Source organism: Dunckerocampus dactyliophorus, chromosome 2, assembly GCF_027744805.1.
Source record: "Dunckerocampus dactyliophorus isolate RoL2022-P2 chromosome 2, RoL_Ddac_1.1, whole genome shotgun sequence".
In the NCBI taxonomy this organism is placed as follows: domain Eukaryota; kingdom Metazoa; phylum Chordata; class Actinopteri; order Syngnathiformes; family Syngnathidae; genus Dunckerocampus; species Dunckerocampus dactyliophorus.
This window is the reverse complement of record NC_072820.1, coordinates 16,832,528-16,846,067: the sequence shown is the minus strand read 5'-3', so window position 1 is coordinate 16,846,067 and position 13,540 is coordinate 16,832,528. Positions and strand designations below refer to the sequence as shown.

At 41.2% G+C, this 13,540-nt stretch overlaps 2 protein-coding genes across 3 annotated transcripts in view; one reads left to right on the top strand and one right to left on the bottom strand.

Moving 5' to 3' along the window:
* The window catches only part of spidr (scaffold protein involved in DNA repair), a 44,861-nt gene extending 33,101 nt beyond the window's left edge, over nucleotides 1-11,760 (top strand). The window contains exons 13-20 of one of the 2 annotated variants that reach the window (XM_054765157.1): nucleotides 1,797-1,934; nucleotides 2,037-2,096; nucleotides 2,514-2,712; nucleotides 5,457-5,633; nucleotides 6,439-6,532; nucleotides 6,608-6,722; nucleotides 8,823-8,879; nucleotides 11,382-11,760. In XM_054765157.1, coding sequence (XP_054621132.1) covers nucleotides 1,797-1,934; nucleotides 2,037-2,096; nucleotides 2,514-2,712; nucleotides 5,457-5,633; nucleotides 6,439-6,532; nucleotides 6,608-6,722; nucleotides 8,823-8,879; nucleotides 11,382-11,501 — 960 coding nt within the window. In that variant the 3' untranslated portion in view covers nucleotides 11,502-11,760. Of the gene's footprint in view, nucleotides 1-1,796; nucleotides 1,935-2,036; nucleotides 2,097-2,513; nucleotides 2,713-5,456; nucleotides 5,634-6,438; nucleotides 6,533-6,607; nucleotides 6,723-8,822; nucleotides 8,880-11,381 lie in introns of those variants that run through there. The other variant, XR_008567319.1, reaches the window with a different exon arrangement.
* Nucleotides 11,761-11,824: 64 nt separating this feature from the next.
* cebpd (CCAAT enhancer binding protein delta) lies at nucleotides 11,825-13,133 on the bottom strand. Its single transcript, XM_054765199.1, has one exon. The coding sequence runs from the start codon at nucleotides 13,041-13,043 to the stop codon at nucleotides 12,150-12,152; it is 894 nt and encodes a 297-aa protein (XP_054621174.1). The 5' UTR covers nucleotides 13,044-13,133; the 3' UTR covers nucleotides 11,825-12,149.
* Nucleotides 13,134-13,540: the final 407 nt, after the last annotated feature.

Sequence of the window (13,540 nt, the reverse complement as noted above, 5' to 3'; positions counted from 1 at the left end):
CTGAAATAGGCTGTTCATAAGCTGATCAAATGTTAAAGACCATAGCTCAAAAAACCCAACCCCCCCTAAAATGGAAATAAAATGTTAAAATGAGTAGCTGCACTATTCTTGTTAGTCACCTCAAAAATTGGTTTGGGCATGCTTGATGCCAGTGATTCCAGGAGGCTACTGGGAATGATGGCTTCACGGAGGGCATCCACTGTCTGGAATTGATGTCCATTTTTGTAAACTTCCCTTGCCATCCATCCCCAACTGTTCGCAATTGGATTTAGATCAGGGGAACAGGATGGCCCAAAAGAGTGGCATTGTTCCTTTGGAAGAAGTCCTTTGTTGGATGGGCATTGTGAACTGCAGCGTTGTCCTGTTGAAAAACCCAGCCATTACCACACAGATGAGGGCCTTCAGGCATGAGGGATGCCCTCAGCAACATTTCCACATAGCCAGCTGTCATTTGACACCCCTGCACAACCTGAAGCTCCATTGTTCTATTGAAGGAAAAAGCACCTCAGATGATGATGCTCATCCCTCCCTCCACTGTGCCATGTGCAAAACAAATCAGGTGGGATCTCCTTGTCATGCCAGTAACGTTGGAAGCCATCAGGACTGTCAATGTTACGTTTTTTCTCATCAGAAAATAAAACTTTCATCCACCTTTCAATGTCCAATGTTTGGTGCTCTCGCACACATTCCAAACGAGCAATTTTGTGGCGCTGAGGGAAACAAGGCCTTTGAAGATGCTTTTTCTTCTTTCTTTTTTAATTTGGGCTGAGGACCATCCCGTGTCTTGATGGACAGCCAATCAGATCTTAAGGCTCAGCGTCGATGACATTTTATTTGGCTCTATTACTAACATGTAACTTGGCCTGTGGAAATGTTAGTGATCGAAATAGCTTTTGCTTTCAGTAAATATAACCTCCTTATGCTGCAAATTCAAAAAATGACCATTTTTGGTTCTTAACCAGTGAAATGCTTTGAAACTCTGTTGTGCATAATAATGTGGAACAGTACATTTTACGTTTTGTTTTTTTTTTTTTTAAATACTTTTATCGTTGGGAGGTTTGTTCAATAACATTCCAATTGTACTCTAAAGGTTGATGACTTGAAAATTATGATGATTGTAATTTACATTGACTATTAAGCAAAATCAGAGAAAAATATCATTTGCATAATAATTTTGAACACAGTGTATTTTTCCCCTAGAATGACACTTAAGAATGTTTAAATGTTACTTTAAAAATTGTCTGTACAGTAGCGGTTTTACTATAGTTGCAGTTTGACCCTGGAACAGACGATTATTAGTTATATAGTGGATAGGTTGCACTGTAAAACATTAAACATTTCTATTAAAAAAATGATGACCCTGTATAAAGTTACAGATAGAGGATTATTTGAATTATTTGAGTCACTATGGTATCATTGTCTGTCAACTGTCCACCCCCCAGAGCCCAGAGACTTAAAGGCAACGCCCATCTGTTTGTCATCAAAAAAACGGGAAGTAGCCTTCTGACTATCAAATGCAAAAAACTTTCGTTAACGTTTCGGCTCCATGAGGGACATTCAAGCTATTTCTGATCATTATACAGTAGCTTTGATGAAACAATAAATATCATCATAGCCTATGACTTTTGCACAATACTTCAGTACTGCAAATTATGATCATAGGTGCTTGTAGTTAGGTGCTGAAATAATATTGTGAATATGTCTTAGATTGGGTACAGTGGTGCAAAAATAAATCACTAGGAAAGAGATTAGGCTGCAATTTGAAGTATGTTCATGTGTTCATAATTCTATCCAAGAGTCGTCCTCCGGGCCCAGCTCCCAGCTTCTGTTACCTGCTGTCGGGTCAGGAGAACTCAGTCGAGCCTGTCGAAGATCAGAGCATGTCCTCACTCCACCTTCCGTCCACAGAACAAACTTTACGAGACATACTGCAGGTGAAGCATTTCTCATGCTCGCAAAACATGTGAAAAATGGTTGCCAGGGTGATGACGTATCTACAGTGAGCACCAATAACTTTTGTTTTTCCCTCCTTCCAGAGTGAACCCAAAACTTACTGCTGCAGTTTTGTTGCCACTGTTGTTTACAAGAGAATACAGGTACGTTTGTGTTTCTTTATTTTCATTGAATTTTCAAAAAATTGTGCCTCAAGCGGTGCAAAGCACCATTTTGTGATTATTTGACCTCCAAGCTGATAAGCTTGGCCTCTGACGTAGAGAAAAGCGCTCATATCTCCGTGTGTATGATAATGTGCCGTTCACCACTATTGATTGGCCAAACCTTTAGACTTTGACCAAAACGAGATAGCAGCCTGCTTTGGACTTTACCTGGATAGACATGTGTTTGCTGCTGCACTAGTGAAGCTGCACTCTGGTCTAACTTGATGAGTGAATCATCCAGTTAAAGCAATTACAGAGCGCCGCTAAACCGGAAGAGTGCAGATTATCTAACATTTCCCTCCACACCCTTTGCTTTCTAGGTTACGCTATGAATATTTCTGTCTCTTTCCGCTTCAGAGTCGCCATGTAGGTCAAGGTGAGGTTTGGCTGGTGCTGACAGACCCGAGCCTGCAGGACGGGCCTTCCGGAAGGCCGTGCAGGCGTACGGCGGCTGTACATGTGAACACTTCCTGTGTGCTCACTTCCTCTGTCCTTAAAGTGCTCCAGTCGACTGCTATGTGCCGATTGTCATTCAGAGACGCCATCAAAGAACATGGTAGTCCTTTATTACATACCATTCAATCTTTCTCTCTCTAGAAGCTGCTGAATGAAAAAAGTACTGTAATTACCAGGTTATTTTGATTTTAATGTATTAATGTTGGCACGGAAGCTGGTCAAGGACAAGGCTAATTTTAGTTGCATAACTTAGAGGGAGTTCAGTTTATATCAGTGCATCATTTCAGATTAAGTACTTGCAGGTTACACTGTTAAGACATGTGGAAAAACACAATGCATTGCTAAAAATGAATCCATGTCTAGAAACGCACTTGCCGTATTTTGTGCAGTATCTCCTCGACACCCATTGGTCACAACATTAGGTACATTAGACTTATTATTAGCACTATATCATACTGATTTCTATTATTTTGTACCTGTACATTTAACTTTATTGGGTGACCAAAACATGAATGACAGCTCTCAGTATAATGCACTGCAGTCCTGTACCACTGCAAACTGCAAGCTCTATAGTAAACATTGTTAATATGTTATGTTATGTTATATGTTATATGCATGTGGTCATGATCATGATTTATTTGTTTCCAACATGCTTAACAAATTACATTAAGGAACATCACATGTTTACACTTGGGCAAGTCAACATGTCTGAAAAGGAGTAGTAAGAAGCAACGCTTATTTAATCCTACACCTTCTCCATATCTCAGCAATTGCTGATAATTTGTTACCGTGTGTTTAACATGACACTTACAATAATTCATATGTTTCCATTTTTCCATATAAGTAAATGTGTTTAGGTGTGTCTATTTTCTAATAAGAAGAGAAAGGAATAGCTAATGTATAGCAATAAATATACAGTGGAACCTCGGTTAGCGTTCGTGCTGGTTAGCATATTTTTTTGTTCAGCGTAGAAAATGAATGCCACGGTTTGCATACATTCTCCGGTTAGCATACAATATGGCACACATCCTGTCGTGTTACTAATACACTACCTGAATTCAACTGTGTTGTTAATGTGTTTTTTTCATCAAAAAAGGTCTTCTTAGAATCCTTAGCTTGCTAACATAATGGCAGTGGGAACCACTGTTACCAACTTCTCAGTAAGAAAAGTAGCTATTGGCTGTTCTAGAAGTCGCTAGATTATGTCATCATCATGCATCATCATAGGATGTAACAGATGTAGGAAAAAAGCATAGCATAGGAGAGACAAAAAAGTGAATAATAATTTAAAATTGGCCATCACGTCATCAAAGTAAAATAACTTTAGTATTACATTGGCCATCACCTCCCATAGTCTAGACAGTGTAATAATTACATTCGGACTCGCTTCCAGGCTTCACCTTTGTCTTGCAGTTAGGCCTACTTGTTTGCTTTATCACACAATGTTCTCCCATCACATGTTCTGACACACTGAGAGGTAAATGACCGAGTCCAAGTGAGACTTCAGTGTAATGAGTAGTAATTTAATGAAGATTAAGAAAACATTTACGTTTTATATCCCACTCTGTAAAACACTGCGAGATCCACCCTGGTGACATCACGCCTCCTTGATTAATTTGTACTTTGGACTCGTAGAGCTTCACTATGCTCTCAGTGTGCCGCAGGAGCTGACTGTGCACTGGCCGCTTGTGACTGCATTGGGGCGGGGCGGACCTCTCAGCAGCACCCGCTGCTGCTCAGTGAGAACAGAAACTTCAGAATACATGCTTTCACTTTTAAGTCTCCAAATAACAGAAAAGTCTCTACCAACGCCAGGAAAAGTCGCTAGATTTGTCACCAGTGCCGTTTGAGAAAATATGTCACCAAGACGGTTTGGAAAGTTGCCAGATTTAGCGACAAAAGTCGCCAAGTTGGCAACACTGGTGGGAAGTGGAAGTCAGCTACAGTATGTCACCCATCTAAGATGACATCAGCTGTTGACTCTCAAAAATGCTAACACAAAACACGTTTTTATACTTTTACAGTTATATTTCAAATAATTACATACATAAATAAAAACAAATCTAAATGCATATAATGATGAATTAATTGGATAAATTAACATTTAAGGTTACTTTTATCTTCATTGAAGATGTGACTGTTCCCAAAGACACTATGTGGCAGCGAGATCAACACCTTCCTTTTCCAAACCACCTTTCTGTTTTGTCATGGGTTATTTTTTTAATTCCATATTGTTTCTCACCTTCTTCATGAAAATTCTGGTGGTGGCACTTGAAACTTTCTTTGACTCAATTTTAGGTTACAGTATTGAGGTGAGAAACACTATTGAATTCAAGAAATAACTCATGGCAAAACAAGAAGGAGGTGTCCGTGTTGATCTCGCTGCCACATTGTGTCTTTGGGAACAGTCATGTCAAGAATCATGTCTTCAATGAAGGTAAAACTAACCTTAAATGTTCATTTATTTGTTAAATAATTTACTGTATATGCATTTAGAATTGTTTTATGCATGTAAAGCTATAAATGTAAAACTATAAAAATGTGTTTTGTGGTTTTAGCTTTCTGGAACGGATTAACGGATTTACATGGTTGGCGTCCATTTTGGTTGGACTCAAACCTTCTGGAACGAATTAATGACGCTGACCAGGGCTCCACTGTATAGCTGATTCGGCAATGAAGGAAAGAATAATACCAAAATATGTACCTAATGAAGTGACCTGTGAGTGCACACAAAAAGGGAACATACAGCCAGTTGCACTTTAAGCTTCCTGTTTCAATGCAACTCATTTTGAGGAGAAACCCATAATTCTATTTTAACATTTGCTATTCTTTTACTACATTGAGGTGTCCTGCTGTGTGTGGAACATTCCGTCATCGATGTCACGTCACGTTACGACAGTGTGGACTCAGCAGTTGGACCGCAGTCGCCGTCCTGCTTGTCAACCGAGACCTCGGCCCGACCTGTGAGACTGGATCCACTCGATGCGGAGGTCACACCCAACTCCCTGTGCACGCTCACAGGTCACACACTCCCACTCCCACTACATCAAGATAGTCCCCTCTCAAGGAAAATAACTTCTGCAATATTGATCAAGTCAAGGTCCTTGCAACTTGATTCAATAAGAACCCTTTCAATGTTACTTGATTCACATCATGCTTTTTTTTTTTTCGTTGCACGATGGGAACACACGTTTTCAGTTGTGTCCATTTTCAGTGCACATGTTGCAATGTTTGCTAAAAACAGCCTCTTAAGTCTAATTTGCCTTAGCAGCGTGACGGCCAACAACATCAGCTAAAAGTGTTTGCTTTCTTTCATTCCTTCCAACTGTGCAAATGTGGCCCATAAGAGAGAAGGAAAAAAAGTTAAATCTGATAATAATCAGCATCTGTCGACTTGATGTGTCACACTTGAGGGCAAAGACCACACTGTGACCCCTTATGGCTTCTTCTGGCCCACTCCGTGCATACATGTTTGCTCAGGTGGCTGGGAAAATAAACATAAAACATTATCTTTTGCACTCAAGTGTGAATAGCATCTTTTGGAAATTATGAGTGAAGTGAAGGGCCCGGGCCGGAATGTGCTAGAACTTGTTATCAGTGCTAAATTCACTTTCTTATTTAAGGCGGTGTGTTTGTGTTTGTGGGGAGAGAAGTCAGATGTGTCTGTTTTATGTCTCATCTCCATCTCAGATAAAGTCAGTGTTTTTTTACCTCCTCACTAATGCTGGCTGACATATCAACTACCATCTACTCATCTAAAAACGAAGTTCAGTGAAATGAGCAAGCAGTTTCTAATATGCGTATGTCTTCACGTTGTATTTTGCAGGTGTGATAGTGGCCGTGGATGAGAGCACGGCCCGTTCCTGGCCTGCATGCAGCCACTGCGGAAGCCGCAAATTAGATACGATACCTTCTAGAGGGTACAGTTTACAAGACTTAGAATACTAATCATCAGGGCCGTTTAACTGGCTAATTATTTGTTCCCCTTGTCACAGTCAAAGCTTCCACTGTGTTTCTTGCAAATCAGTTGTGGACAAGCCTGACACAGACATCGAAATGGAGGTCTTCCTCAGCTCTGCTTATTTACAAAACTGCACTATAAAGGTTAAGGTAAGTGTGCTTTACCGTATTTCCTCATATAGTGGCCTCTACTCTTATAGACACCGTGCTTCCATGAATTTCCCCTTGAATAGACACCTCACTTCATCATAATAAACGTGACTGTGACTTACCTTTCCAGTGGCATATGATACCACAAATGTGTCAAGGAGCATACAGTATATTATAACAAAAAGACCAAACTGGGGGGGGGGGGTGTTAAATCTTGGTTATGCAAACAATTCAAAGAGTTTCTAATTTATTGAGATGTACCTGTAGCTACAATACAACAATATTGAAGTTACACTAATCATGTTATATTAGACTTTTTATTATATTGTAAATGTAATATTTTATATTGTATATAATACTGTTTCTACAGTATTGACACAAATAAAGACCTCTGTAATAAACACTTGATTTAATAAACACTTGGTACCCTGCCAATGAGTAAAGCCACTATTTGAAGAAACATGGTTGTAAATCATACTTTTTGTGTCTCCCCTATTGGTAAACTCACAAAATCAGTAAAATAAATAGAACTTTGATAGTTTGTCAATACAGTGGAACTTTCACAGCCTGGACCATGTGGGGTTCAACCAAAATTCAAAAGTCCAGCAAACCATCACCCTGCATGCCAATCCCACAACACTCTGAAAACACCTTCCTGCTCCCACTCCATTTTAGTTTCATTTAGTTGTGTTCTACACTGGTCTCTTTAACTTTATTAACTGTTGATACAGTTAATAAAGCTTTTATGATGGCCACAGTTTGACCCTGGAACTGAGAATTTGACTTTACATTATTTCCTAAGGGAGAAATTGTTTGGAAATGCACAACCTGAATGTCAACTTGTGTCATGGAAAAGACTGTGTGAGCCTTTTTGAAGTTTCACTGTATTCTGGGCTGTAGAAGAAGAGATAAGGTCTTAGAACAGTGACAGTTTAAGGTAGATGAGGTCAAAGGCCATGTGTGTAGCTGCTTGTCAATGGTCTGCCTGGGGCAATGTTCAATCTAATTCAGTTTGCTCTATGACAGCAAGAACGGTGTCGCCGGACATAGTTTACTGATTAAAATAAATGGACTTTACATACTTAATGTCTTGTCACCTAGAAGCTCGATAGATAGGTAGGTAGATACTGTAGGTGGATGGATGGATAGATAGATGTAAAGTTACCTGTTAAGGGGATAGTTCGGCTTTTTTGACATGAAGTTGTATGACATCCCCATCAGCAGTGTAGTGCATCAGCAGTGACTTACCCCCCACTTCGTCCCGTGAGCCGATTTCTCGTCGGATTTCAGTGATGAGGAAGGTAGTTCTGGTTAGTTGGTGGGCCACTCAGGTAAAAAGTTTGGCTTCTCTCAAGAATATGCGTTCAAAAGAGTAATACATTTGCATCACAAAAATGCCTCCTCGAAAAAATCAGACCTGACAATGGCTCTGCGTTGCTTTCTCTCCAGTCGTATCACTGCCCGCTGCCGCCTGTCCATTGTTGTGTATGTGTTCCACAGTGGATGCAGTGCGCATGCAAACACTGTGTAACACATACACAACAATGGACAGGCGACAGCGCGCAGTGATACAATGGGCGAGGAAGTAACGCCCAAGTGATTGTGATGTCTGATTTTTTTCAAGGAGCCATTTTTGTGATGCAAATGTATTACTCTTTTGGACGCATATTGTTTTGAGCCAAACTCTTTACTTAAGTGGCCCCACCAACTAACAGGAACTACATTCCTCATCACCAAAATCCGACCAGAACTCTGCTCACGGGACGAGGTGGAGGGGTAAGTCACTGTTGATGCGCACTACACTGCTGATGTGGAGGTCATACAACTTCATGTGCAAAAATCCGAAGTTTCCCTTTAAGTAGCGATGACAGTATGAAGTTATGCTAAGTAAGTGTAATCAGCAGAATAAGTCAAGCCAAGTGATTAAACCATCAGCGCTCTCACCGGTGATGCATATGGTATTTCTTTAAACTCGGGGTCAATCTGTCACTTAGCATCTGGCACAGATTATTCGTCTGGCCATTAGTTTTAATTTACAGCCTTAAGAGGATCATTTCAAAACAACATTCATGTCAACACACCTTTCTTTCTACTGCACAGCTGCTACAAAAGACGATCATGTCCGTTCTTGACACGGCTGCGCTGGAGCGTACGGCGGTAGGTTTGCTTTTTTTTTTATAAAAAAAAAAAAAGAAAAAAGTTTTTATAAACACACTGTTACATAACATTGGGCTGTGGCTGGTGCTCTGATTGTGCTGCACTCCACGGTGATCTTCTGCATTGTGATAAAACTGAATTGTTTTTGTACATTGGCATTATTTTCATGTTTACATTATTTTTTGGGGTACTTACAGGTAGCTAGATACAGTATGTACAGTAGACAGATAGATACATGCCACAACATCTTAATGTAAACTAATACAATCTGTTTGGTTAAGGTTTTCCATTTGCATTACTGGCCTTCCATTTTTGATCTTTCTCCACCTGATGCCAAAATTTCAATTGTTTTTTACTTTTTTCATGAAAAACTGGGGTTATGTAAACATTGTTGCTCTCCTAAATCAAATGAATATGTGATATGCAGCTTTCAGGCAGAAGTACTTTAAAAGTTTGACTCAGTTAAGTGTGAGAAAAAAATTGTAATATATATATTTTTTTGCAGTTTTTGGGACGCTTACATTTTTTGTCTCTAGAACCCTGAGTGTGAGTTTTTGTTTTAAACTTCACACTGTTGAATGCATGAAAACAGATACAAACAGTAGTACACATTTTGGGGATGTTGCTAGTGAGTCAACAAGTCATTGTGATCTTGTATACAGTATATACATATAGTTATGTACTGTAGGTGTATACTGTGAATAGTGTGCACACAAATACATCAGTGTATATTTAACAAGTGTAATAACATCCGCACATGTCTGTGTAGGAAATATGTCAAAACGTAATAACACCAACAGGTTTTGATACCATAGCACCTAGCACTTTGGCACTTCAGCATTGACGTCCTTTAAAGGGATAGTTCGGATTTTTGCCATGAAGTTGTATGACATCTCCATCAGCATTGTAGTTCATTAACAGCGACTTACCCCCTACTTGGTCTCCTAAGTCCAGTTCTGGTCACGTTTCTGTGATGAAGAACATAGTTCCGCTCAGTTGCTGGGGACAATGAAGTAAGGAGTTTGGCTTCTCAATACAATATGCGTTGAAAAGGTTAATCCATTTGCATCACAGAAATGCCTTCTCAAAAAATAAAACCTCAACAAACGCTTGGCGTTATATTGGTCTCCCGCCGTATCCTGGCGCACTGTCGCCTGTGCGTTCATGTGTATGTGACGAAGACACTCGTATCTTCTTCCGCTGTGGAACACGTATACATAAACAAGATGGCTGCGGCGCTCTGTCGCTGAAGTAGATGCGAGCGTCTTTGTCACATACACAAGATTGGAGAGGTGACAGTGCGCAGGAATACGGCGGGAGACGAATAAACGCCAAGCGTTTTGTGAGATCTGATTTTTTAGATACGGCATTTTTGTGATGCAATTGTATTAATCTTTTGAACGCATATTGTTTTGAAAAGCCAAACTCTTTACTGAATTGTCCCCACCAGTGAAGCGGAAATTTGTTCTTCATCACAGAAATAGGAGACCAAGTGGGGGGTAAGTCGCTGTTAATGGACTACAATGCTGATGGGGATGTCATACAACTTCAAGTCAAAAAATGCGAACTATCCCTTTATCATCTATACACGTTCACATTCAAGCTCTTTGTCTCCCTGAATTCATGGTTTTGTGAAGTGCACACTGTTTTATGTGTATTGTTTCCCTTTCTTCTTTATGTGAAATGTTATCTCTGCTATACTTAACATCAACCTGCCCTCAGGACCCAAAGATGGAAATTAGCCACTGGCTATTATTTTGCATATTTACATGAAAAAGTTGATTAAGATGCACTGTCCCTGCCTGTCTTAAATAAATGAGTGTAGAAATATAAAAATACACAGGATGTCCCTAAAGTGTGGACACAAAGAATATGTGGAGTTATTACATAGACTTTGTGTGAATCTTGCAAAGCCCATCAAGCATCACAAATGTTGTAATCATCATTTGTTAATATTCCAATTGAGTATACAATGTTGAACATTTCATTTCTAGAAAATATGCATTTTTGCTTGTGTTCAGACTTTTAGGCTGGCGTATACAATTTTTTTTTCCATACAGAAAAACTAAAGGATGTGCGATGAGTGTCACTTTGGTACCTTTTGTGTGTTATAGATGCTAAAACTAATCCAATGTATGTCAGTATACAATATGCTCAACTATCTACACAAAACATCAACATTTTAGCGTCGTGTTATAATATTTAATAATATATGTCATTAATAATGAACTCATTTTATTTTTAGGGCCGAAAGTGCCCCCAGATATGGATCCCCCTGCTTTAGGGACACCCAGTATGATATTTTTACAGCAGTTTTTGTTACATTTTTTATCGCTTGAGTCAAATGTGTGAGTGAATTGCATGGATCTCTTAAGGCTTAAGGATGATAAAAATGCATTATGTCATTTCGAGAAACAAATGTATGCCAAGCTGTTTAGTATCCAACTGCTATTAGCCAATGAAAACTGATTGAAGTTGTTTTGATTGGCCACATCTTGTCAGTTTTCAGCGTACAATGCGGACAGCGTGCTGGGAAAAGAGCTGGGCCCCCTCACTGTTTATGTCCGCGTAGTCACCAGGAGACCTTCTCTGTGGCTCAGCCTGGAAGAAATCTCCCTCTGAGTGAAAGTAGAGAACTCTGTCAGACCCCAGACCCCCCCCCCAACCCTTGGAAGGCCTCCTCGACTCCCAGTCTCTGCTGCAGGAAGACGAGGTGGTGTTTGTGCTCGTGATGTGGTGGAGCAGCAGCAGTTGACAGGCCAATGGCATGCATCCTGTCAAAGCCGCCCACGTGCTCCATCAACTGCCTTTTCATTGCATTTCTTTTGGCCCGCCAATATTTAAACCCTTGTTGGATTCTGTGTCAATAAAAGTTGCTACTCCTGAATTAACTCTGCACTATGTGACTTTTCAAACTACTCAACAGACCATTCAGTCATGCACCATTGCAGCTGTTGTATTTTTTTTATTATCATTATGGGACAAAAATTGTTTCATACAAACAATACAAAAAGATCATGCTCTGGCTCTTATACAAAGTTTGGAATTATAAAACATGTACCATATAACATCATGTAAATGCAGTGGTAAAATAATTTAATACAAGGGGGGAAATCCCACAAAAATACGGCAGCAACGTCATATATTTTCCAGTGCCATTATGGTAAGCTTAAAATACATCTGGTACAGATGGTAAGAAAATGTCTCTGAGGTATGTCTCCTAAAAATCAAAAATAAAACGCCCAGTTTGTTGGAAGGGTGGTGGGGGTGTCACCGACCCTCTATGCTGACGCTGCCCGCAAAGGAGGCGTTGGGCATCTGCTTGAAGAACTCTCTGAGGCCGCTGAGTTCTCTGGTTAGCTGCTCGATGTTTTTGTGGAGTCTGTCGTTCTCGGAGCTCAGCTCGACCAGCTTCTGTTGCATCTCCAAGTTGCGCATTTTGGCTTTGTCCCTGCTCTTTCTGACGGCGATGTTATTCCTCTCTCGCCGCTGCCGGTACTCCATGCTGAACCTGTCCACCGCCTTCTTTGCCTTCTCCCGGCCGGACTTTCGCGGGGAACTCTTGGCCGAGCTGGCGGCGGAGGTGGGCTCCGGCGTGGTTGGCGGGGTGGGCTGCCCCATTGGGAGGCTTACAGAGGTCTGGGCACATGTTTCTATTTGGCAGGGTAGTGACGAGGACATGTCGCTGTCACTCCATTCGGACTCCTGCTTGATGGGTGCCCCATAGGGACCCTTCTCTGCCCTCCTCTCGCCTGCGTAGCCCACTGACAACTGCTGCCCGCAGCCGGGAAGCATGGAACCCTGCATGGCGTAAAGGTCTGCCTTCTCTTGCTTGACCGTGTTGAAGAGATCGAGGAAGAGCTCGTCGTTGCAGAGCTCCAGGTTCGGGACGGACGTCATGGACTCGATGTACTGGCTGAAGTCAATGGCGCTCTCGTCGTCGTAGATGGCCGGGGCGGTGAGCTCCGCCATGGTGCCCTCCTCGCCGCGGCTGCCCGGCTTGCACGGCCCCGGCTGCGGACCCCCCAGCTTGGCGCTGTCGTAGAAGTTAGCAGGCTCCATCGCCCAACTCATGTTGCATGGTGGAGACACGCAGTGGGGGTCCAGGCTGTATATGTCACACATAAACTCTGCGGGGCGGTGGTTGGGAGGAAAACTGGGCATAAAACTCTCCAAAAGTCCGTCTTCCTTTGCAGCACGCTGGATGTGCTTTTTTTGACAGGATGTCAGTTGACGAATCTGAGTCGAGTCTACTTTGGCGGACTGTTTTGTATCGTTCTCCTGTGACGTCACGCACACCTCCCTTCTGCCAGCCAGTCACGTAAGGAGCAGGTCACGTGGTGTCCGGTAACTTCCCATTCGAAGTTACAAGGGGTGGTAGCTCTTGCAGGCGCACAACTTTTATCCCCCTTTTACTACAACTACGTGAATGGCCCCTGAGTTGTTTACATACTGCTTCAAAGTTTAGGATCTATTTATCCAAAATAAATATATATTCATATTTCATTAATAGAGACAACCACTTTCTCCTAAAAATGTCCGCACGTAATATTTACATTGAAGTCATTATATAGAGAGCACGTTCAATTATAAGTATAGTAAAGCAACAAAACTGACAATTACGTACACCCGCACAGACGTCTGCCTTTAAAGAGGTAATA